This window comes from Ambystoma mexicanum, chromosome 1p (assembly GCF_040938575.1).
Source record: "Ambystoma mexicanum isolate Mex_15411 chromosome 1p, UKY_AmexF1_1, whole genome shotgun sequence".
In the NCBI taxonomy this organism is placed as follows: Eukaryota; Metazoa; Chordata; class Amphibia; order Caudata; family Ambystomatidae; genus Ambystoma; species Ambystoma mexicanum.
In genome coordinates this window covers 981903220-981929107 of record NC_090921.1, presented here as the reverse complement: position 1 = coordinate 981929107, position 25888 = coordinate 981903220, and the positions used below count along the sequence as shown (strand labels likewise).

The 25888-nt window shown below is 45.6% G+C and overlaps 1 protein-coding gene across 5 annotated transcripts in view; it reads left to right on the top strand.

Annotated features, from left to right (window-relative positions):
• KIFC3 (kinesin family member C3) overlaps window positions 1-25888 on the top strand; it is a 632740-nt gene that overhangs the window by 536442 nt on the left and 70410 nt on the right. For all 5 annotated transcript variants that reach the window (XM_069654325.1, XM_069654315.1, XM_069654306.1 and 2 more), the window contains 5 exons: window positions 3734-3799; window positions 6182-6322; window positions 19533-19772; window positions 21126-21299; window positions 21385-21532. In XM_069654325.1, the coding sequence (XP_069510426.1) occupies window positions 3734-3799; window positions 6182-6322; window positions 19533-19772; window positions 21126-21299; window positions 21385-21532 (769 nt within the window). The remainder of the gene's footprint in view (window positions 1-3733; window positions 3800-6181; window positions 6323-19532; window positions 19773-21125; window positions 21300-21384; window positions 21533-25888) is intronic.

The window sequence follows — 25888 nt, the reverse complement described above, 5'->3', positions numbered from 1 at the left end:
CATTGACAGGGATTCCAGGGAGGAGTACTGTGTCGGCCAGGCAGTGCTTTGCAATCTTTTTGCTTAAGGTGAGTGCTCCAGGGGTGAATTTCCATTGCTTCCGATGAGACCTATACCGCCTCCCATTGGTTGTTGTGCATATACTGCTATATAATTGTATTCATGAGCATGTGAATCCATGAAAGAGCCAATGCTGGAGAAGAAACAAGTTGCATACCTGCAACTCCTGTTCTTCTTCATTGGTATCTTTCATGGATTCACATGTGATCCTCCCTCCTAACCTGCTATGGCTTTTGATCGGTTCCTACTGCCACATTAGGGGCACTTTTAAATATGAAGATGGCCACCAGGGGTGGAGCTAAGGGGGGACCGTTGTCAGTGGCTGGGGCAGTATGACCCAAAGAGACAGCAATATGCCACACAAGTGGCTTTTTTTTAACTTTAAAGCAAAACTGCTTTATTATTACCAAGGATTCCTAGCCGAATGATGTGGAATATTCATGAGCATGTGAATCCATGAAAGATACCAATGCTGGAGAACAGGGGTTATAGGTAAGTAACTTGCTCATTCCCACCTCAAAGTGTACCACTTAAACTGTGCTACCCTTTTTTACTGCTGTCCATCCAAAGGATGCATTTCACCCACTATTTAATGGATTGCCTCACTTGATCGCCAATCAGTTGCCATTAAATGTAATTCAGAAGGCAATCTTTGGAATGTCTTTGGTGGAAATGCTGTCGCATGGCAGCTATCCTATACTAAACCAGATTTTGATTGATTAACCTGGTGGATTTTATGTTAAATGCCTCCAACTGTTTCATTTATTTTTCTTATTAAGTACCTGTTTGGAGTGATATGAATGCTCAGATATGAAGACATTAATTTTTAAATATTGAATCCTATGCCTGCAAGATGTGTATACTTTAAGAACCTGTTGGAGTGAGTATTCCTGGCTTTGGCTTTTATTTCATCACTTATCATAGCTTGCTAAAGCCAAAGTATTGTATCTCGCCATGACATTTGTCTTTGATTTGACCAACACTGGGTAGAGCAGCGCTCTCCTCATGTACTGTTCTCCCCCACCCCGGAATACGTGGTCCTCATGTCTCCGTATGGGTTGCAAAACACATATCCTCTCTCTTCCTCTTTCCGTGCCACTTGCACGGGATTCTCCCCCTCTTTCCACAGAATGCTGGCTTCTGCTGATTTACAACTAGAGTCCTGTCAGTATACCACTGACACACTCCCCACTAGTGATGATAGCATAGGAAGCCCTCGACTTCTATTTGTGGTGTTTGATTTCCCCGCTTGGTATCTGGGGAAACTCACGGCTCCAATGCTATATCTTTGTGCCTTCACTTTACACAGTGCCACTTGGTCTGTCGTCCTCCTCCCCTTTCATTCTCCTTCTGCCTCTTGTCCAGCTGTTGCCGCACCCACCACCACCACTACTACTACTTCTGCTACGTTCTCATCTCCAACTGTCTCCAACCATATCCACTTCCGCTTCCCTGTTTTGAACTTTGTTCTTCTCTTTTGTTATCAGACCTGCCAGTAGAGAGCTAGAAGGGGCTATATTTATGGTTTTGAGACTCCAATCTTCTTCCCTCTGGAGGCAGACTCTTCGTCCCAGTAGCTTGAGAGTGGTTTAATTTGTCTATAATACATATACCCATACAGTATATTTGGTTTTGATTGGTAAAATGTGGTGGGATTTTGCCTGAATGTTTTGGGTTTTGGTGTGGGAATTCCGTTCCTACGCACTCATTCTGGGAAGAGATCTGATTTGTCACAGTATATCTAGAAAACGGCAGATAATTATTGCATTCCAATGCAGAAGTGTGCAGGTGGAAGCTGTAGACCGAGCAGACTTACTCAGTGATAAGTGATGGCGGTGCAGGTGATGCAACTGAAAACCACTTAGCGATTATGAAGAAGCAACTGAGGCTGTAGAATATTGATCACCGTTAGGTGTAATAAAGAGTGCTTGAGTTAGACACAAATACAGCTGCATAGGAAGGTGTGATGGACCTGCATTTAATGGAAGAAAGGCTGGCTGTATTTCACGGGTGGCTCCCTGGGCAGATTGTAAAACAGCAACCTGGTATTAAAGTGGGACTTGCTTCTACTGCATATGTTATTGCATGGTGTTATTGAAAAGGAGGTGCTCATGCATTTGTAAACTTAAATTAAGCACAATGGTGAGCAGCTACATTGTCCATCTTGAGGATACCAGAGGGATGCTACAATTGAATGCAGATCGTGAATGAGCATTGATGGCCTAAACAATGTTAAGTTACATGTGCACACATTACATGTGCACACATTACATGTGCACTGCGAGTTATTCTATTGTTTTCACTCGAACTATCCGCAGTATTAAATACTATTGACCATAACACATATCCTCTCTCTTCCTCTTTCCGTGCCTCCTTGAGACTCTATCTTATCGAATTGGAATTAAAGGTCCAGTTTTAGACTGGTTCCGGTCATTCTTGACAACCTGGCAACACAGGGTGGTGATGGGCCAAAAGTGCTTTGAGCAATTTCTGGTTCCCTATGGTGTTCCCCTAGGCTCTAATTTATCTAGTCACCGAACATGGTATTTAAATTCATCAGTATGCTGATAATACTCGATTATATTTGAGAAATTAATTGGAGCAAAATCTGTCTTGACTAACAACTAAGGTTGGCCCGTCACATTAATGCCTTGGTGAAATCTGCAAATTGTCATCTTAATTTCCTGAGATTGGTGAAACCTTTTGCCTCACATTGTATGAGAGTACGAAAATGGCAATCTCTGGTGCCATCACAAATTGATTGCAAGCAATCTATACTACTAGGCATTCCACATTCTACTCTGGCCCCTTTTTAAAAGCAGTGTTTCATGCTGTGACCCGTATGGTCAAATTTGTGGGCTGCTTAAACCATATTACTCCCATTTTAAAACCCCTGCATTGGCTTCCATTGGACTCAAGGATTACTTTTAAACCTCTGGTATTGTCTGTAACGTGATCCATCTAGAGACTCCTCCTTTATTTAGCAAATAAACTAAAGATCTCAGGAGGTCTGAGAGGTTTTCAGAGCTGTGATTCTCTTTGGTTTGTAGTAAGCAAGTTCAATCATGCTTTCACTATGGAAGGATCCTTTTCTGGGGCCGGTGTATCCTCATAGTATTCCTTTCCCAGCAATCCTCTCAAGACTCTGGACTACTTGAGATTCAGGAAAATATTAAACATGGATCTGAAAGTCGGTTTTTTAAATTGCTCTCATACTATTTTTAGCTGTAATTGGATCCCAGGTTTTATTTAATGATTTGCTGTTTTATCTGTTGTTTTAATTATTAAGCGCCCCAGTGCACCTGGTTCATACTATATTAAAATAAAAATAAATTCTGCGCTATGCATTTAACATGAGCATTCAAAGATTGACACGCTTACAAATTAGAACAATCTAGTGCGATTCTGAGAAATGGATCAGCAATTAACCATTACATCATTGAGAACAAATTACTATTGACAATGAAACTCAATAGTGCTACTTGACAGCAAACTGGGGTTGCAGAACGACTCCTGGGTTTGTCATTAGGGTATGACTGTGAACAATCTTAATGGTAAGGCCTATAGGCTATTTTACCATGTGATGACCAAAGATTGGATATGTGTAAATCTTTGAAACATATAAAGCTCTTGATCAGTTGCTGATTTCAGATTTTTTTTAATGTATTGGCAGGTGGAGAATTTGAAAGAAAAGCTCCAGAAGGAGACTGAGGAGGTCAACAGACTTCAATCCCAGATGGTGAGTTCTTGGTGGTCAAGAACAGGATACTTATGTGCTACTGATCCATGCTGGTATGTTTGTACCATGGCCTCGCTACTGGGCACTCTAGTTTAGTCACTTGTTGGCACTATGCTGCGTTACTGTGACTGCCGTTCGGTTTCATGGTTGACTGACTTTGCTATCCTGTCCGTTTCTAGGTGGCCAGAAGTAGTTATCCAAAAATATTGCTGTCATTCATTCCTTTCCATCAAGTATATCACCACACAAGAGGTGGCTAACCTATTTCTTTGCCCTATGGTTTGTGGTTTTAACACACCAACATAAGGCGGCAGGTTATATGGGCAAATAAGGCCCAGGCCCCACCAATAAAGCACATGCTGTGGCTCTAGGAGTTGACCAAGGGCCAAACTTCATGGACGGTGTCTACCCTGGTGTTCATTGTCTGAAGGTGTTTGTAGGTATCGGAACTGTCATGACCAGATGACATCAACGTTGCTTGCTCTGGGCTAATTTGCAGTGCCACTGCGTATTTCTTTCTGAGTTGTAATTTACGGCACTTTGTCCGCAGGGTAGCCCAGCAGAGGGCAAATACTAGAAAATGGATCTTGAGTCCATGTTAATTTTCAATTACCTTTTTGTGTAAAGTTCGAAATCCAAGTGCTAATGTTGGTTCTTAACACTATGATAGGACGTAAGCATTGTAAAGCCAAATCTCCCCTCCCCCAAACTACATTAGTGAATTGGTTAGTATGTGGAAGACTGGTGAACTAAATACCTTCACAGTTATGAAAGTGCTTGTTGACCAGCAAAAGATACTTTTTATTCACTGTGACGCATTTAATTCAGTGTTTTGCAACATGCTCCACATGACTTTTGTTCATTATTCAATGCATAGGTGAGCATACAGATATCGGTAGAGTTCCCATGTCCGAGTGAATAGAGCCTCTGGCCCCGACACCTTTCCTTGCACTGCACCACTTGCGCTCCTGTATTTATAACTGCAAGAACCAGGGTGCAACGTAAGAAGCAATACGAGATTCATCGCCAGTGCCTGGCATGGAGCATAGTCACATCTATTGGGTTATGTAACTGCTCCACACACCATCATTTTAACTGTCCAATTCTATTTTCTTTTTCACGCGGTAGTGAAAAGGAATGGGGGAATAGTGTATTGTGATGATCTTTAATCATTTTTGTGAGTGGTCAGCTGGAGGGTTTACTGCGCCCAAATAATCAGTCAATTGCAAGGCATGCCAAACAATTCATATCCACATTTATTTGGCCTCCCCCAAAATTACAAACATTATTTAAAGCAAAGTTCGAACCACACTGAATGATTTGTCTTGTCCAGTGGTGTAAAGAATAACTGAAATGGTATCCTCAATTAGGAGGTTATGCAGTGCTTGTTTTGTTCTTTGCATCCTGGGACATGCAGTTTTCATTTCACCATTTTAAATTCGCTAGCAGAATGCAGAAACAAAAAAAGCTCAGAATACCTACTCATGCATTGCATGTGGAAAGTTGGCAGTTCTGTTTGCACATTATTTTACATACACTTTGGTAATAATCATTTGGCTTGCTATTGCAAATGCTACATTCGTGTCTGCCATTGTGTGTAATAGTAAGAAATCAACAAGTGTTTTACTCACCCTATTTATCTTAGAAGGACGAAGAGCTTGGTCAGCCTTGCCAGAATTTGAACTCATGCCCTATAGGAAAACACAGATAAAGTGCTAAGTAACCTGAGATGGAGTATTAGGAGTCCCAGAAAATTAAGACATGGCAAGCTTGTGATCATTTGATGCTGCCTCAGGATAAGGCAGCCCTGGAAAACTACACTTGACAAACTATGATGACTTAAAGAACTATCGTCCATCATCTAGTCTGGTCTTCTTGGGGAAAATCCTAAAAAAAGGGTAGCATTGCAACTAGATGAACACGTTGTCCAGTCAAATCTTCTTTAATCTCATCAGTTGGGTTTTAGAGCTAACCATAGTACTGAACTGGGATTACTCCAGCATTGGATGGCATATTATGCATTAGTGATGGAAGTGGTGCCTCTCCTTTGGTATTTCTCGATCTCTCTGTGACTTTAGATACTGTTGAAGAATCAGTACTTCTTTACATCCTATCACAACACATGGGTGTAGGGGGGAGTAGTATTTGGTTTCAAACGTTTCTTTACAACCGACATCAAATTGTCAGGATTGAACATAAACTCCCACAACCCCTTCATGTGCAATGTAGTGTTGTGTAATTTTTAGTGTTTACATGGAACCACCAGGGATCTGCATTCTAGGCCTGGCATCTCCATCAGTATTGTGATGAATTCTTAGAATGTGTTTTTACCTGTTTATGCAGGCATTCTGTATTTCAGTATATTTGTTCTCACTTGCTCAGGCTGGGACAGACCTTGAAAAGCACAGGGATCTACTTGCGGCTGAAAACGAGCGCCTAAAGCGAGAGATGAAATCCTTTGAAGCAGAACTGCAGGCGCTACGAAAACGTCCAGTTGAGTGTGCCGGCTGCGAGCACAGCAAGGTGTGTAGCTATTGGGTCTGTGAGTACGTTTGTCTCGCCACCATGGGCTCTTGCATTGCGTTCACTGTTCAAGAGCACCACTCCGATTTGATCACAAATATGGCCCAAGATGTAAACACAGCCTCATGCGGGACATTGCATTAGTTCTTTCATACTAAATGAGCTTTCTAGTGCATGCATGCATACATTGGGAGGCTGCTTCCTATTCCATGGTAAATGGTTCTCTCCTCCAGCTCGGTATACACTTGCATTGGTGTGGTGCATTTGTGTCATACAGTTTAACAGTGCAATGAATAAGAAAGGGGAAAAAATACTACAAGAGGGGGGTCACTCTTGGGAGTTAGTGGTGTTAGGCAGTGCAGGGGACTCCTTGGCATAGGGGAAACACACATTCATCTACTCTAGCATCCAGCTTTGGCACCAGGCTATGTGGAAGACTTTACATATGTTGTGTTGTGGTGTTCTTGTTCTACCAGCTGTGGCTACTTTCATCTTAATCATCATGCTTTACACTGGCATCTATTTTGATTGCCACTACTGCCTGCCCACATTTCCTGAGCACTGCTATTATGCTAGGTGGTGTATGTATCTTGGGAGCAGCAGCTGGTTTAGCCTGCTAAGGTGAGGTCAGTCATGCTTTCCAGTCTGGGAGCTCAACAAAGACCTTGATCATTCATATACAGGCTGAATGACGACATTACTGCAGACATTTGAAATTATTTTTAGGAAAGATATTCTGTAGTGGTGTGGTGTGACTGTAATGCAAATATTAGGTTTTCACAAAGGCTTCTAGATGCAGATGTTTTCATATAGATGTTTATTTGGTTCAAAAAACAATGTGGGAGATGGAGCAAGAATAATTAAATCTGGATATTGTTCTTTAAAGCAGGGATAACTGAAATAATTCAGAGGAATGTTTAGTGTCGGGACCAGAGGTCCTAAAAGGACTGTGGTCCTGGTTCCCAAAGTTCTTTAATGTCTCAGTTCGTAGTTCGGGGGAAATCTTCTGTACGCTGTGTCAGATTCAGTTCTCACCATTTGTACTGCCCTGGAGCCGTCCAGCCGCTGAGCGCAGCTATCTTTTCTGTCCTTTCTCAGCACTTCTCGCACCCGAAGAAACCATTTAAGCGAACCCATATTACTGTATGGTCTTGATAGGCATCGCCTCGAATTGGTCCCTATTTGGAGGCGCCTCAAGGTACCATCTGGAAAAGGGAACTGGGCCTGGCTCCCTATTTTCCAAATGCTGTGTTACATCATGAATTAGATCTTACCTCATTAAAAACTCAGTTTCAGTGGCGCCATATGTTGAACTAAGCAAAATGTCTTTCTCCACCTCTTAATTCTCTGTATATGGACATATCTACAATGCTCAGGGATTCCTCCGTGTGTTCCTGGAACTGCCTTAAAGTAAGGATGGACAATTTATTGGACTATTGGTTCAACAGAAGATGAATTAATGCACTTCCCATAGGTGGTCAAGCACAACTATTTGGAGAAGATTGGAGGCTTACCGTTGAGGCTCCTACCTCTTATTCGACTTATTCTGAATATGCCAATTTCCCAAGGAGAAAGCAACACATTTCAGCCTACCTTAAATTTTTTCTGTGCAATAAGAACCGAACTACATACTTACGATTTAGGTTAAACCAGTTCCATACAAAAGAAAGAACTGTGAATTGGTTTACCAATGGTAAAGTGGAAACCTCTAGTGAATGTCTTTTAGTAGGCTGTGCAATGTGGTGGAAACCCTTAAACATTGGGCTGTGGGTTGTTATTCTTTGAACTCCTTGAGGGATAAAGTGTTTTCTAAAGATAAGGAAAGTTTTAAGCATGTCTTTTCAAAGGATTGTTTTGGGTTTTGGTGTCTCCTTATGTAGGTTGAGGTGAAAGTTTGTCTTTAGTCATCTCTGAGTCGTTTTATGGAGGTGGTATCTGCTATTTTATTGTAATTTTTATGTATCAATTGTTTGGCTTTTTTATTGTTTACTTTATTGCTTATTTATGTGTAATGCTTTTTTTCTAGTTATTTGTGTATGGTTTGTTGTAAAACGCTTCACAATAAAAAATAAAATTAAAGAAAATTAAGGCCACCTTCCCAGTCTCTGGCCATTATCCCAACTTCCATTGATCTATTCTTTGCAAAGCCAAGTTCCAACCAGCCTAAACACAGTATGCCTCCCACAGATTCACCCGTGTGACGACATTCTTTGTAGTCCATACAACTCTGATTGAAGTATCCGGTTGGACCTTTTTTTTTTTACCTCTACAGGTTGTAACAGTCTTTCATGATGAAGTGTCACACTTAATCCAATTCTAGCGACTTCGGTTTTATTTCCTGTCTTGAAGGCTGGGCTCAGTGACGTTTGTGAGCCACTTCAGTCAAAACGCAAGCACTTACTCAACACTCCTACCTAGTCGACATTGTTAGTGTTCCCGGATTTTATTCCTTGAAATGTGTTTGCTCTAAACAATTCTTATGTCTTTCGTGTGCATTTATGACCAGCATGTTGACTTACAAGTTTTTCACCTAAACTTGTTCCTCAGATATTTTTTTTGTCATACGTTCTATTGTTCTTACGCACCACATATGTTGCTTAAAATATGTGTCTTCTTAATTGACACACATTTTTGATTGTGATTGGTTTGTTCTTTTTTGGCTTGGTGGCAGTTCTCTATCATTATTAAATGTCTTAAAGGTTTTTGGGTAGTCCTAGTGGATTTTGTGTCTGGGTATTTTTCTTCTTTTCTGTTAATACCTGCATGTTCACTTAGGGACATCCCTTGTGTTACAGCTCTCAAGGTTTCGTGGTTTCTGGATCCTCTAGCGTACGGTGGCTCTCCTGGGGAGTGGTTGCAGGTCTATTTCTTTTGCATCTGTGTTGGGTTGATTTGCAGGCCATCGTTCTAGCACCCCACCAAGGGTGATGCAGTGGAATAGGACACCCACCGTTTCAAGTCACCGAGGATTCTGGGCTTGTCTTGTGAGCCCTCCTGGCTTGGATTCTTCATGAAGCGAACTTGCCCAAATACGCCGCCAGCCTAGTGTACCTGGAACCCAATTATCAATAAACCTACCTGGCCGATTCTTAATGAGCCTTCCTGATGATTCTTAGTGAGGATGTTACTTCCGTTGGTAGGCTTGCCAGTTTCCCCAGAGTCAATACTATGGCTCACAGCTGGTTAGCGTTCATGAGCGCTTCTCCATGGTGGGGGGTGATTGGCGCTTTAGACTTTTGGCACTACCAATTCTGGGCCAAAGTCAGCAATGCTGTATAGTGCGTGTACATTGGCTGCACTAAAGCTTAATCCCCATATACCTCTCGGCACCCCCTCAAGGCTTGGCCAATGCTTTTTCTTTCTGTTTGAACCTCTCGCTGTCATCCTCCTACTGTAACGCTCACCTGATTCCCACGGAGGCGCGGCTCTGAAGATGGACTGGAAGGGCCCCTCTATTCTGGCTTCTCTGGCTCGCAAGAATACCCTCCTTAGGGTTTGGAATGGTGAGCTCTCCGTCCTGCTTCAGATGCAGGGGCGCGTTGAAACCCAGTTACTTCACTGGATTGAGGGTTGATGGAGTTCAGGTAAGCTTGACTGTTCAGGTAAGGCGCTGTAATAGTTCTGTTCAAAAGTTCAAGCTCTTTAATTATGTCCGTTGTCTTACTGCAGCAAGCGCTAATGCTCATGTCCTTTTCCCCTTAGGGGCCGGGGTTCGGATGCCAGAGAAATGGCGCCGACCCGAAGTGAAGCATGCCGCTTCAGTAAATGGCAGGTAAGTTCCGGATGAGCGCTCAGGTAATGTCTTTACAAACGCTCAACAATGACTTTGTCTTTTTTCCCCATAGGGGCCGGGGTCCGGAGATGCCAGGAAGCGGCAGGACCCGAAATGCAGAGGGAAATATCCAACAGGTAAGTCTTAAAAGGAAACTGAGCTTTCCTTATTCCTTTTCTCCCTCTCACCTTTGTTCTTGTCTTTTTTCCTCTAGGCACCGGAACGTAGCTGAATCCGGAAGATCGCTGCTGAAGATGGAAGCGCCTTGCCAAGGTGAGTGAAATGCAGCGCTGCAGCGATCGAAACGAAATGCTTTAAAAAAAGAGGTCTTCCTTTTCAGGATCGTCGGTGAAGTGACTCCGGAATGCAGATTTAGCAGGTAAGGGCTTTTCTTCACCTAATCTCTCCTTTCTCCCCTTTTTCCCCTTGCAGGTGTTCCAGGGTGCTGGCAGGCGTGGCTGAAGTCAGGATGCAGGAGCAGACACGGTGAGCGTCCAGCTGCTAGGTGCAGAACAACGCGAAGCACGTGTGGCTGATCGGGTGTGGTTTAAATAGCCTTGGAAGAAGTTCCTGGTATGTATCCTTCCACCAATCAGGTATGTATCCTTCCCCGACCACACCCAGGTGGTGAAATAGTCCCACAGGTAAAGTAGTCCCATTCAGGCCTCAAGAGGGCCTGGATGAAGCAGCATGGTCTGCATCAGGTAAGTGTGCACCCAAGCACTTAAACACATATCCTCTCTTATGAGCCTGGCGCCTAAGGCGCCAGGACTGGGGGCCCCTATGAGCCTGGCGCCTAAGGCGCCAGGACTGAGTCCAAAGGGCCCCGACTTGGGCCCGCTGGGACTTCCCAGGGGAAAATGATGTCTGCCTCTGGGGTTGCTGGGCCCGGCCTGGCTCCTTAGAGGGAGGCATCATGACAGTACCCCCCCTCAAGGCCCCTCCCAAGGTCTTTTCCTCCGGGGGTTTTGGTTTGTGCGGGAATCTCCGATGGAATCTTTGTACCAGTCGTGGTGCATGAATAAAGTCACTGGGTTCCCAAGATCTTTCCTGAGGTCCATATCCTTTCCAGTCAACAAGATAGAAAAGTTTCGACTTAACTATCTTGGAATCTAAAATGTCTTTCACTTCGAATTCTCCATCAATTTGGACAGGATCCGGAGGCTTAGACAGTCTGGTTCCAGGTTGCACTGGTTTCAGAAGAGATGCGTGAAAAACGGGATGAATCCGCATGTTAGATGGTAAATCGAGTTAAAAGGCCACTGGGTTGACTATAGCCTTGATGGGATAAGGTCCAATGAATCTGGGATTAAAAGTTTGCGGGCCCCTGAGGGGTAAATGTTTAGTTGCTAGCCATACCTGATCTCCTACTTGGTAAGGAGGAGTCTTACTTCGGTGCACATCAGCGTTTTCTTTATACCTTTTCTTGGCTTGTTGTAAGTGCGTAGTAGCATCTTTGAAGGCTCGGGTGATAGTGGAATGTAGGTGATTTACCGCGGGCATTTCCAGGGTCAGAGGTGGATCAAGGTCAGAAGTCCGAGGATGGTGACCATACAAAGTATAAAAAGGAGTCTGTCCGGTTCCAGAATGCACTGAATTATTGTATGCATATTCTGCAATCCAAAGGATGTCTTTCCAATTTAACTCGGATTGGTGTAACATACACCGAAGATATTGTTCGAGAGTCTGATTGGTTCTCTCGGTTTGTCCGTCGGTCTGAGGGTGGTGGCTGGTGGATAACCGCACATCTATTGTTCCAGTTGGCAACATTTCTTCCAAAAATGGGAGATGAATTGACTTCCACGATCTCAGACTAGTATAGAGGGGAAACCATGTATGCGCACTATACTCTCCAAAAATTCCTTGGCCAAGGTGGAAGCTGACGGCAATCCTTTTAGAGGGATGAAATGGGCCATCTTGGAGAACAGATCCACTATGACGAGAATAGTGTTGTAACCTCCACAAGGAGGCAGGTCAGTTATAAAGTCCATTGACAAGGTGTGCCAAGGTGCTGGTGGAATATCCAAAGGTTGAAGTAAACCGGCAGGCCTTTTCTTTTGACTCTTATTTTGGGCGCAAATTCCGCAAGACAACACAAAAGACTTTGTCTTTTCTCCAAGAAGGCCACCAGAAGTGGCGTTTGATCTTTTCTTCTGTTTTCGCGATACCAGGGTGTCCTTCCATTAATGATTCGTGATGACGGGTGATGGCAAGTTCCTGTAATTCTTTACTTGGCAGAAACAACCGCTCCTGGAAATAGGGTAAATCATCCTTAACGGTGTAGTGAGGACCCTTTTGACTCCATTCCTGTAAGGCTGAAGAGTCTAAAAGTTGTTTTACTTGAGTTTGGATGTCCTCAATAGTTTGCAATGAAGTTAAGCCCAAAATTCTTTGTTCAGGTATGATTGGCACAGGTTCTATACTCGAATTGGGTTCCTCCATGCCAATCCGGGATAAGGCGTCTGCTTTACCATTCTTGCAGCCAGGGCGATAGGTAATTACAAAATCAAATTCCGCAAAGAATAAAGCCCATCGGAGTTGTCGTGAAGATTGAGCTTTGGCCGTCTTTAGATACTGCAAATTTCTGTGGTCCGTAATTACGGTGATGGTATGTCTAGCCCCAAGAAGATGGTGACGCCAAGCCTTGAAAGCCGATTTAATAGCCAGTAGTTCTTTGTCGGTAATTGCGTAATTGATTTCAGGTGGAGAGAATTTTCTCGACCAAAAGGCTACAGGGTGTAATTGGTTAGTTTCTGGGTCTCTTTGCGACAGGACAGCTCCCATGGCCGAACTGGATGCATCGGTTTCCACAATGTAAGGGAGATCTGGGTGCGGGTGCTTCAATACAGGTGCAGAGGTGAATTTGGTTTTCAGGTCCTGAAAGGCTTGTTCGGCCTCAGGAGTCCATTCGAAGCGTTTATTTTTCTTTAAGAGAGCTGTGATGGGTTGAACTGTTCGAGAAAATTCCGGGATGAACCTTCGATAGAAATTGGCAAAGCCAAGCATGCTTTGCACTCCCTTCACTGAGCTAGGAGATGGCCATTTGAGAATGGCGTCCACCTTCCGCGAGTCCATTCGGATTCCTTGAGGCGTCAGGATGAATCCGAGAAACTCCACTTCTGTGGTATGAAAAACGCATTTTTCAAGCTTGGCAAATAACTTGTGCTGGCGCAATTTCTCAAGAACTGCCCTAACATGTTTTCTGTGATCAGATTCTGAGGAAGAGTACACCAGGATGTCGTCAATATAAACAATGACACAAACATCAATAAGTTCCCGAAGAACATCATTCATGAAGTACTGAAAGGCGGCAGGTGCGTTGCACAAACCGAAGGGCATTACTTGATACTCGAAGAGCCCAAATTTGGTGCGGAATGCAGTCTTCCACTCGTCGCCCTCTTTTACACGCACCAGGTGGTAAGCTCCTCGGAGATCTAGCTTGGTGTACACACGAGCATCTTTTACTTGGTCGATGAGTTCAGGTATCAGGGGCAAAGGGTACCGATTCTTAATCGTTATCTGATTCAGGGCGCGGTAGTCAATACAGGTCCTGAGGTCTCCTTCCTTCTTAGGTACGAAGAACAAAGCGGAAGAGACTGGAGACTTTGACGGGCGAATGAAGCCATTGGCCAGGTATTGATCCAAGTAAATCCTGCTACAAGGTAGTGGCGCATCGGGTACCAAGTCGATTTGGCAATCGTAAGATCGATGGGGAGGCAAAGTGTTAGCCTGCTCTTTCTGAAAAACGTCTTGGAATTCTTGGTATTCGGATGGTAGCTGTACAGGGGTGGCAGTTGCAGAGGCTAGACCCATAACTGGATTCCTTGGATAACAGGTTGGTTCACAATCAGGAAAAGTTATCTTCTTTGCTCGCCAGTCTATTCTTGGATTATGTGTTTCTAACCAAGGAATTCCAAGAAGTACTTGAAATTGTGGGGCCTTGATCACGATTGCTTCCCGGTGTCCATCTTGACCCACCAGTGTGATTTCAACAGTGGAATGCGTTACAGGCCCTGAGGCTATTTCGGTTCCATCAACTGTGGTAATTACATCTTGGGTTACTTTTGGACGGAGAGGAAGCTTAATCCTGGAAGCCAATTCATGGTCTCTGTAATTTCCAATAGCTCCACTGTCTATGTATGCTTTTATGGCATGCAACTGCTGAGGCTGTTTTGGATTCACTAGCACCATTGGCATGACAAAATGCGAGGTCAAAGAGTTTGTTTTCAAGCTCGGCAAGCGGACCCCTACGCTTGTCGGGCTAGGTCGTTTCCCGAACCAGGTGTCAATAACTCGTTATCAGTGGCTCCAACCACCTTCTTGGGTGGTTTTACTGGACAACTTTGGAGAAAGTGACCGGAAGTCCCACAATACAGACAAAGTTGCATTTGTCGCCTTCTCTCTCGTTCTTTCTGCGTTAATGGTCCTTTAACACTGCCTATTTGCATTGGTTCGGAAATGTCAGTACTCTTGGAGTTAACGTGGGTCTTGATGGGTACTCTGGTTTCGTACTTGAGCCGATCTGCTTTTCTATTTTGAAGTCTGTGATCAAGTTGAACCACTAAGTCTATGTAGTCTGTGCAGGCCTGGGGTGGATCTACTATCTGAGCTATAACATCTTTAAGCTCTCCGCGCAGGCCTCGATGAAACAAGGTGATCCTTTTATTTTCAGGCCATCCGGTTTCCACAATCAGCCTATTAAAGGTGCCGATATAGGACAAAAGATCCTGATTACCTTGCCGTAAGGATAACAGTTCGTTGTCAAGGGCCTGTCCCTGCGAGTGTCGAGCGAACAATCTTTCCATGCTGGCCTGGAAGCCCTGGAAATCCCGAAGAATGGGATCATCCTGATTTACCAATGGAATAGACCAATCGGCAGCACAGCCACTGAGGTAAGATAGTACAAAGGCTACTTTGGTCTGGTCGTTGGGGAAGGCCCCGGGCCTGCATAAAAAGTGTAAACGGCATTGGTTCATAAAAACGGCATATTTCTTGGGATCCCCCGCAAAACGTTCAGGCGGGGCCAAAGGCATGTGTCCAGGTAGATTGATTTGTGCCGGGTTAGTCGAACCCATTGATGTAGAAGTACCCCCGGAATCGGGTAAAGGAGTGTGCCCTGCCTGGCCCTGCAACAACCTTTTGGCCAGATCATCAGTTCTTTCCTTGGATAGGATTAATTCTCTTCTAAGAGCGTTAGTCTCCTGGCGGGCTGAGTGCACTTCTGCCCGTACTTCCCCTAAAAGCTGGGCCAGCTGATCTGTCTCGGAAGTCTCCATAGCGCCCGGGTGGGAAATTGTGGTAAGGCTTCGCGTTCTGTAACGCTCACCTGATTCCCACGGAGGCGCGGCTCTGAAGATGGACTGGAAGGGCCCCTCTATTCTGGCTTCTCTGGCTCGCAAGAATACCCTCCTTAGGGTTTGGAATGGTGAGCTCTCCGTCCTGCTTCAGATGCAGGGGCGCGTTGAAACCCAGTTACTTCACTGGATTGAGGGTTGATGGAGTTCAGGTAAGCTTGACTGTTCAGGTAAGGCGCTGTAATAGTTCTGTTCAAAAGTTCAAGCTCTTTAATTATGTCTGTTGTCTTATTGCAGCAAGCGCTAATGCTCATGTCCTTTTCCCCTTAGGGGCCGGGGTTCGGATGCCGGAGAAATGGCGCCGACCCGAAGTGAAGCGTGCCGCTTCAGTAAATGGCAGGTAAGTTCCGGATGAGCGCTCAGGTAATGTCTTTACAAACGCTCCACAATGACTGTCTTTTTTCCCCATAGGGGCCGGGGTCCGGAGATGCCAGGAAGCGGCAGGACCCGAAATGCAGAGGGAAATATCCAACAGGTAAGTCTTAAAAGGAAACTGAGCTTTCCTTATTCCTTTTCTCCCTCTCACCTTTGTTCTTGTCTTTTTTCCTCTAGGCACCGGAACGTAGCTGAATCCAGAAGATCGCTGCTGAAGATGGAAGCGCCTTGCCAAGGTGAGTGAAATGCAGCGCTGCAGCGATCGAAACGAAATGCTTTAAAAAAAGATGTCTTCCTTTTCAGGATCGTCGGTGAAGTGACTCCGGAATGCAGATTTAGCAGGTAAGGGCTTTTCTTCACCTAATCTCTCCTTTCTCCCCTTTTTCCCCTTGCAGGTGTTCCAGGGTGCTGGCAGGCGTGGCTGAAGTCAGGATGCAGGAGCAGACACAGTGAGCGTCCAGCTGCTAGGTGCTGAACAACACGAAGCACGTGTGGCTGATCGGGTGTGGTTTAAATAGCCTTGGAAGAAGTTCCTGGTATGTATCCTTCCACCAATCAGGTATGTATCCTTCCCCGACCACACCCAGGTGGTGAAGTAGTCCCACAGGTAAAGTAGTCCCATTCAGGCCTCAAGAGGGCCTGGATGAAGCAGCGTGGTCTGCATCAGGTAAGTGTGCACCCAAGCACTTAAACACATATCCTCTCTTATGAGCCTGGCGCCTAAGGCGCCAGGACTGGGGGCCCCTATGAGCCTGGCGCCTAAGGCGCCAGGACTGAGTCCAAAGGGCCCCGACTTGGGCCCGCTGGGACTTCCCAGGGGAAAATGATGTCTGCCTCTGGGGTTGCTGGGCCCGGCCTGGCTCCTTAGAGGCAGGCATCATGACACCTACTCACTGATCCTCCTCAGTCTCCAGCCTCTCCTTCCTTCCTTCTGAGGCTCTCCTTTCTCTTCACCTCCTTCTTCCAGCTTCCTCTAGTTTTTTTTCCTTCCTCCTCCCTCTTAAATCACTAAACTTTCCCTCTCTGCTAATCTTCAACTTACTTTGTTTACCCTTTCTTCTCCTCCATCACTCAATCTTGCAATCTTTTCCGCATCCTCCTTAATCTCTTTTCCAATGTGTTCCTTTTCTTCCTCTTGCCACCTCCACTCTGCTCATCGGTCAGCCATCACACTGTTGCTATGACTTCAAACGTCCACCCTCTAACGTGGCCCTCCCCTTTTTATTCCTGTGCTCTATTGTGGATTGAGGCAGCAGGATTTTTAGTGGGGACACTTGTTTAGGATGATTGCCTTATTGTTGGATTACATGTGAATCTTAACTCTTGCACCCAACCCATGTGTGGCCATTCATGTTTGAATCATTAATGGATCTGCAGGTAGATTCCTCCATGGTCTCCTCTAGCCGGGTTCTGTGCTCCAGCCCTTCGGTAACTATTACTTATTAGTGTTTGCGACTTCTATTGCCCTTCCTGTGTTTGCAATTGTCTAGTGCGTTTGTGCTTGAGGTCAGCTCCGCAGACTTCCATTATGTGCAGTTCTCTCCTCTGAAATAACTTCACACTCACAAGCAGTAAAAATACGCTATGCTTGCAAGGGATGTTTATCACTTTCCAAGCAACCTGTTTGCGGTATGTGAGTGGCCCGACTACAGAGATTGGGGTTGGCATAGAGGCCCTGTTTGATTGTCTATACTCACTCTGTGGTGGGCAACACTCCCTTTGGGGTTGGCAACATGAGATGAGTAGCCTTATCTGACACTCAGGATGTGTCCTACCAATCTCTCCTGGCTTCAGTGACTGGACATTGTATCACAAAACATTGGCCATTCTCCAGCCACATTGCTGCATGCTAAGGACCAGGAATTAGAAATGCCGGTAGGGAGTAACTCAAGCCACATTGCTGGAACTAACACGTCCACTGTCTTCACTGCTTAAGGATCGATTGCTTTTGGCATTTAGACGATAACAATGTGTGTGAAATAACGAAGACTGCCTTGGGTTTCCACAATATTCTAGGACGTGTCAAACACTTTATTTCAGTATTCTGGGAAGTTCTGAAAGACCGGTCTTCTCTAAAAAATAAAATGGGCCCATCCGTACAGCATTTGGACTCCCACCCAAATTAGTTCGTTTTCCTGTGCATTAGGTAAAGTATATTGTGACTCTTCCAGTTGAGCTATCCTCTGTAGGTCTGTGCCTTCAGGAGATGTTCTGGTCATGGCACTTTTATTCTTTGGGAAGTACCTGAACCTGCTGCTGCTTTTCTATTGGAGCCTGAAATTAGACAGTCAGTGTCTTTAAATGGGGGGGGGGGTGGTGAACTGTATTATGCAGTTTCTCAATTCTTTTGACACACCACACACACCACACACACACCACAACACACACACACACACAAATGATTGGCTCCTTCAGGTAAAAGGGGCGCATAACTCATCCTGGGCATCCACAGGTTCCTGGCAACTGGTGGTTCAGCAAGAGTAAAAAGTGAGTTATATTTGTTTACGCTTCTAGTGAGATATGTAATGGTTGTGGACTAGCTAACAGATCTGGGGGTAAATGCAGCGGTCACGTGAGTGGGCATGAAGCCAGCCCTAATGGGAAACCAGCACACTACTCATTGCCTTGATTTATGTTCAGGGGAATCGGCTCTATTCACTTCTCGGCCACCGGAAGGGCCTGTGGCTTCTGCGAGCTAGGGATAGGGTAGGCACTAGATCTCCATGAATAATCCACCTAAAGTTGTGTCTCTCACTGTACCTGTGTATCTACCAGCAGTTTTGTCACATTCACTTAAGTGAGAAAGGGGATAGCAGGGTGCATTTTGTGTGGTATGAAATGGATGGGTGTTACTTGAAACAATGTATGATCCTACAGTGCTGTAGCTACCTTCGTTCTGCCTGGCATTAACAAGGCAGGAGCGCATGGGGGAACCTACTCCCGACCCCCAAAGCACTGTCTGCCTACATCCTGTAGCCCCGCCTACGTTCTGTAGCCCTGGCTTCTCTGTTTGATATGGGGGAAAATGTATGGTGAAAGAAAATTTGGGCAGAAGGTGATGGCTTCATATTGTTTTCTTCCTTTCATTTCCTTCAACCCTTTTCCTGAATTAAAGTATTTCAAGTTTCTTGTAATATATAGTATCGGACCCCCACGACCCTGGAAATCTAATTGAGCGCTCACTCTTAATTTCCATGAGTAGTGTACCTGGCCATTCTTAAATCATTGATCGCCCCTCATCCACACCACCTGCCGTTTAGGACACTTCTCCACTGGTATCCCCACAAACCATAGTTTTTTAAGCTCATATTCCAACACTTAACTCATTGAGGATTGGCTAATACAGGGACTAATGGCTGTAGCTCAGTCAACATAAATATTTTCCCCTCAAGATGCAGTTCCATCCCCTGACATGCCCCAGCTACCTTGTTTCCTCTGTAATGTAGTGTTTGTGTGCCCCTTAGACATGTCTACTATTCAGATGCTTGAATGCTGGGTAGCTGTATCATGCCTGGTAATGTTATACAATTAGGAATATGTAAATATGTAGTTTGGAGAGTAGAAATACTACCTATAAAAGCCATAGTCGCAGAATGTCTGCACCCTACACCACATTGAAAGGGCCAACCCTTTGTCTACTGGGGATTTATAGAAGTACACCTATGGTTTTCTATGCTGGCTGAGTATCATGGCGCTGGCTGTCTTGCAGGAGAACACGCGGTTGAGGCAGCAGGTGTCTGAGGCACAGGAGGCGGCGAGTGAGCGGCAGGTTTACCTTGCTGAGATGGAGCAAGAGGTTCTACAGAGGGCAGAACGTCTGACCAACGTGGAGCTGCAACTAAAGGAGTCCCTGAAAGAGCGCGATGAGATTGAAGAGCGACTTGGCAAGCAACTCCGAGAGTGCCAGCAGGCCATTGCTAGCCTAAAAGCACAACCACCACAAATAAAGGTGAGCACATACTTGTAAATAGTCTATATAGTTTAGAAACATTCACACTTACTATAAGTCCCCAGAGAGAAATGTGAGGACATAGTCACATACCCTTTAGGTAATGATGAAGACATTCACACACTAGAGGTAAAGGTTAGGTTGTGATTAGGTAGAATGTTGAGGAGAGACTGCCCTGTGCATGTTAAAGTGAGGATGCACACACAGCACCCCAGTATAAAGGTGAGGATATGTTCACAGCTCCCCAGACATGCCTTAAGGACAGGCCTTCATTTCTGGACCTCTTGATTCTGGATGCATCCCCCTTTGTGTTACAGGATTGTATGTGCCGGTATGTAAAAGGGGTACAGGGTAGCAGCTCACTGTCTGAGGTGCATACAATCCCAATTCCCGAGATGGTTACCAATACGTGGAAGGGGCACAGACCTGCAGATATTGCTTTAAAAGAAGCATCACTCGCTATATTCTTGGATCTTGGGTTGTAATGTCGCAGGCCCTTACCAGTTAGCTGATGCTATGAAAGAGGAGTACAAACCCTTTCCAAAGTGTTCATTTGTAAGAGAAGCACATATCCCTCCATGCCCCTGATGCTGGAATGTAACAAAAGCATCTCTTCAGGTGTTATTTTGTGGAGGGAGCACACAACTCCTGCTGGGCTTTCACAATTTTCTCTAAGTGAAAATGAGAATCTCTGCTCTCCCGATGTTGGTCTTTAAGAGAGGGACAAAGCCAATTCTTTACATATCGCTCTGTAAGTTGTGAACCAAATCCTACCTCACTCGCCCCACTTTCTCCTCTCACTTCTCATTGTGTCACGGGATGTAAGAGTAGCACAGAAGCCCTTCACCCGTGGGTCTGTTTGTATGTAAGGGTAACAGAACTGTATATCCAAGCATGCCAGTCTGTAAGGAGGGTGGAGGGACAGAGTTCTTAAATGCTGGTTATATGTAGGAACATGAGCCTTTTACTCTGGTTCTGGCCTATGTGACCTTTGGAGTTTCCTCGCCAATAAACAAAACCTCACCTGCAAACTCTAGGTTGCCAGTCTGTAAGAGGCACAGAATATTTGCAGGTGCTTTGCTGCTGACCTTCGAGGATCACTAAACTTCATAACCGCAAGTGCTGCTTTGTATGAGGACCCCCACACATGCACATCCCCAAGGACTTGCCTCAAGGAAAAGAATAGACCTTAGTTTGAGGTCTGCAAGAGAATCTCAAATGCTATACATTCTGCTCTATATGAGGTGCTCAGAATGAGCATATTTATAGCTGTTGGCAAGTAGATGCAGCACAAACCCGGAAGCACTGTTTGAAAGACCAGCACTGTTTTTAATACTTGCGGTAATCTTTCAGTATATAGTGAAAACGGTGGAAGTGGAATCATCCAAGGCACAGCGTGCACTGAGCGAGGAACAGGCACGGTCGCAGCTACTGCAGGAGCAGGTATCCATGCAGAGGCAGGTGCTACGGGAGATGGAGGAGCAGCTGCGGGGTGCCCAGCAGATGGCTGCTAGGCTCCGGGGCCAGGTACTGTAGTGGTTGTTGGGGCACTCGATATGATCTGTGGTAGATGAATATTTTGCTTGTATCTGATGTGTACCTCCTCTTTCAGATCCAAATGTATGAGGTGGAGCTAGAGCGGGCGCATGGGGAGATGGTGGAGGAGATGCAATCCATGGAAGCAGAGAAGAACCGGGCTATTGAAGATGCCTTTGTTCGGGCACAGACTGAGATGAAGTCTGTGCATGAGAACCTTGCAGGTGATGGCTAGCAATAGGTCTGTCGCATTTGGCAGAGGCGTTGCGCTTGGCAGAGGCACTCTACGAAAGACGTCATAAAATATTTTGTAGGAGAAATGGAGATTATATTTTATTGAGGATCAGTGCTCGTGTTTATGTGAAGAGTGGTGTTTTTCAAGGGCTGTTTGAGGGTTTATGGTGATATGGGCGTATATTTTATTTCTCCTCTCGATGGGTCGATTTCCTTCTGCACAGTAATCTATTAAAAATACTATAATACTCCTTTGTTGGTAATAGCTTAATATAGACACTAGGGAGCCTCTAGACTCTATCAGTGACAATGAAGTGTAGTTAAACAGTGGTTTATTGTGGATAATTACAGGGCTGTGCCAAAGTGATATTACCCATAATAACGTAAAACATTCATCAGTGGCGGGATGGCTTCTCTTAGAATTGACCAGCTCTTGCAAATCACAGTCCGGGCCTCCTTCCTGGATGGGGTGCTCAGTTCAGCCACTCAGTCCTGGGGATTTTAGGTGCTCCTAGCACTTCTTTGTCGTCTCTTGGTTCTGTAGGCTCCAATCGTCTACTTCCATTCTTCGATGCAGCCAGTGGTCCCTCCCAGGTATCTCTAGGCCTACCAAATGGTAGAAGCTGGGCTTGGTAAAGGCTGGCAGAACCCCAGAGCTTCCACCAGGAAAATGTTAACATGGCATTCTCTACCTTACCTTGCTCGCCACCTCCCTGTCCAGGGTCCTAGATTTGTTCACCAAAACCCTAACCTAGTCTTCCATAACAATTTTCAACAGTCTTGTTCCTTAGGGAATCTCTCCTGTTCCTCCTCTCTTCCCTTCTCTTTTCCAATCTACTGCATCATCTTCTGTACCTTTTAGATGACACTTGTTAGGAAATATGTTTTTTGCTGCTTTCCTCCCATAGACTTCTGTATCCACGGACCCACAGGGTCTGGCTAGTAGTGGGCTGCATGATTATCCCCTAAGGCAACACCTAGAAATAAAGATGGGCACCAGGGTAAAACACATTGTATTTAGTGTGTTTTGTGTGTGCAGTGTGTGTGTATGCCCCATGGGGCTGGATGGAATGTTGGTTAAAAAAAGAAAAGCAAAAAGAACAGTGACACAGAATCCCCTTGCCCAGCAGTGGGCTGAACAGGGGAGAAGAGACATTTTGAGAAAAAAGTTGAAGAAAGGGGAGAAGAGAAGGAGAGTGACTTAGTGGGGAGGGGAGTCTCTGCCTCGAGCTGCCCCTCCAGGGCCTACATCATAAATGGTGCTGCAAGTGTCTGGGGGAGATCTCTCCCACAACCCATCACCCGCTAGAGTAAGCCAGGCAGGCGAGCTGCTGATGCCAGGGGCAGTTCGGCCGCCCCGTGTCGTGGCAGGTGTCAGTATATCGGACAGGCCCAAGAAGCACCAAGGGCCCTGGTGGCAAGCATGGGGCCGCCTTAGCTAGAAATGAACAGCCCGGCACAGGCCGCATGTTGGGGGGTGACCCAGACAAGGATGCTAGGCTGTGTCCCCAGTCGGCCTGCCTTGTGCCATTGAGGTGGGTCCCTACTAAGTCCTCCCGGGCTGCGTATGTGAAGAGCGGCGAAGTGTGAATAGAAGTCCCGGGCTTGCCTCGTTGGGCATCCCAGAAGGAAAGCCCCTGGCTGCCCAACAAAGAAGCCTGGGTTGTAGGCCAGCAGCCCGCCTCCTGCGCTCCCATTGCATTGCTGAGGGGGCAGGCCAAGAGCCCCAACAAGGCTGCAGTGGTGAAAGTGGCGGCGCCATTGTCATGGGGATGCTGTCTGTCATCAAAACAGCTGCTGGGGCATGGCAGGGAGGAGCAGCAGTGTCCCCACGGCACAGGGGACGCTGCCTGAAGATAAGATGCCAGTGCAGTGACGGGGTGTTGCATGCTAACAGGACCGCCCGAAGAAGTGTGCCCCCTAGCCAACTGGAGCCCCCCCCCCCCGAAGATTTCAAACGGGCTGCAGGAAGCAGCAGTGACAACGGGCGAACACTACTTGTGCAGGAGGCCGCCCAGGACATTCAAAAGAGTGCGGCGAGTGTAGGTGGCCCCATGTGGTGACCGGGGCCATGCTAAAGAAAACCCTTGTCACTGTAACTCTCCTTCCTCCATCCTGCGAAGTGTCCTGAAACGTTCTGCATTTTTTCGCTGCGAAGGGATTGCATCGTGCAGTTGCACCTGACCGGAATAATCCTCGAACCTGTACACCTTTGGCACTAGCACCAAAACATTGGGCATAAGATCGACCTCCAGACGATCTATCATGACATCTGAGAAAATCTGAGGGAGTCTAGGGGGTAAATAACCATACCTGTATCTATTCCCCTGCCCCTCGCGCTCCCCCTTCTCAGCCCCCTCGTCCTCTATAGGATAACATTGGGCACACATCCTTTGTCGCCTATCTCCCTTCCACTCACCTCTGGTCGTCGACCTGGGTCGGGTATCCTGCCCCTGGGTTAGCCTTGGGTCTGGAAGGAAAGAGAAAACTTACCTGACTTCTGGTATATTGTTATTCAAACTTTTAAATAGTTTGAAACGGTGACATGTGATTTCATCAAATGAAAAAACACGAATGACATTTTAACGAATAAAGAACTAATGCCAGTGCCCCCCTAACTAGTGCATCCCCTTTTCTCCCCCTTTCTTTTTTTTTTTAATACTTTCCCCACCCCCAAACCACTATTCCCACCCCCACCCCCATCCCTAGTTTTAGTTTTTTCCAAAATTTGTTATTTTGGTATTAGTTGATTTTTAATTCGTTGAAATTTAATTTGTTTTCTATTCGATATAATCACTGCATACCGTTTGAAACTAATTGCCACCACAAGCCCTTTGCATCTTTTTTAAGAGACTCATGCCTGTGAGAAACATTGTGCTGAAGCCTGTGATGTTTGGGCACAAGGCCACATGCATTTTAGGGTTTGGTCTTCTAAAGTTAGGATATTGTACGTGTGACTGGTTCCCATAATTTTAATACGTCTGCATTACTTACCTGCATAAGTTATAAGATGTATATTAAGTGAACCTAATGTTGATTGTATATATTTGTATTATAGAATGTTGTGTGATAATACTATCTTCTAGTTTCATTATTCAGTGTATTCTAAAGGTCTAATAAATAACTATATTTTTATAACTGACTAAGCTGAATTATTGTGCCATTCTGAGTGGACTCAATGAGGGACCCTGACCAGACTTCCTCTCCTGAATAGCCTCCACTCTACCTTGATTGGGTTTTGGCTAAACTCTCAGATCTCCTTGTTGACCATAACTGGGGTGGCCTCCTACAGTCTGTTGACCAGGCGGGATTCTAGAAATCCATCTCAACAAACCCCCAGTAGTGAATGTATATATGTATGTAACAGAAGTGTGATATCGCTTACCTGACGTTTTCATTTCTTAGCCTGTATCCTAAAGACCTAATGGATAATTGTATGTTTGTACTCCTGTCTATTAATGGTATTATTGAAGTGCTCTGTGTCCCATTGTAGCTCTAGACACTCACACCCCTCCTGAGTCTAGGCGTTACTGCTCTACCTTGATTGGGTTTGGCTAATGTGATGATTCATGTGATCTCGTCACTTCTCCCCAGGCGGGGACCCCTTTTCTAAGGAGGTGAAGCCGCTACCCAATAGTCCCCCTAGGGGTGGTCAAAAGCAGGACCTCACAGGGAGAGACTCCCCTCAAGGGGATAAGGACTCAGGTTCTGTGAAGGAGCTCCCTGGCCCCTCTTCCCCCCCCCCCCTTGGGAGAAGTCCCTGAAAATACTGTCTGATATGGTAAGGCTCCTTCGGTCTTTGATCTACGAATCAATATGACACAGCCGAAGAAGAACCAAAGAGATCTGCAAAGTAATAACCGCCTGCTTGGATATAGTACTGAGAAGAGTCGGCCCCAAGGAGGCATAAATATCTCAATAACTGATCATCGTACTGAGAAGAGTTTGCCTCAAGGAGGCCTAAAGATCACTACTACAACAAAGAAGGACTTAAACTCAATGCCGGGGAGGATCCAGCCCCAGTAAATGGTGAGAAAGGACTAGGACGAAGAGAAAGCAACCAGCGTGAAGCCAGCATACCCCTGAAATTTCGAACCTGGGAACACTAAGCTGCAAGGACGCTGATCCCACTGGTGGGGACGGCAGAGGAAAGGTCAGTGGAGCACAATGTCGAAAAGCAAGCTCCTGACCAACCCCAAGAGAGAGAAACCAGCAGTGGTGTGACCTCTAAGTGGAATGTATGGTTCTGTAACTGCGCCAGAGCCATGTGGTCTAAGTCGCATCAGAGTTGCAAGGATGAAGCGGGGAGCAGAGTGACGAAACCAAGAGACGCTGAAGCGAATAGT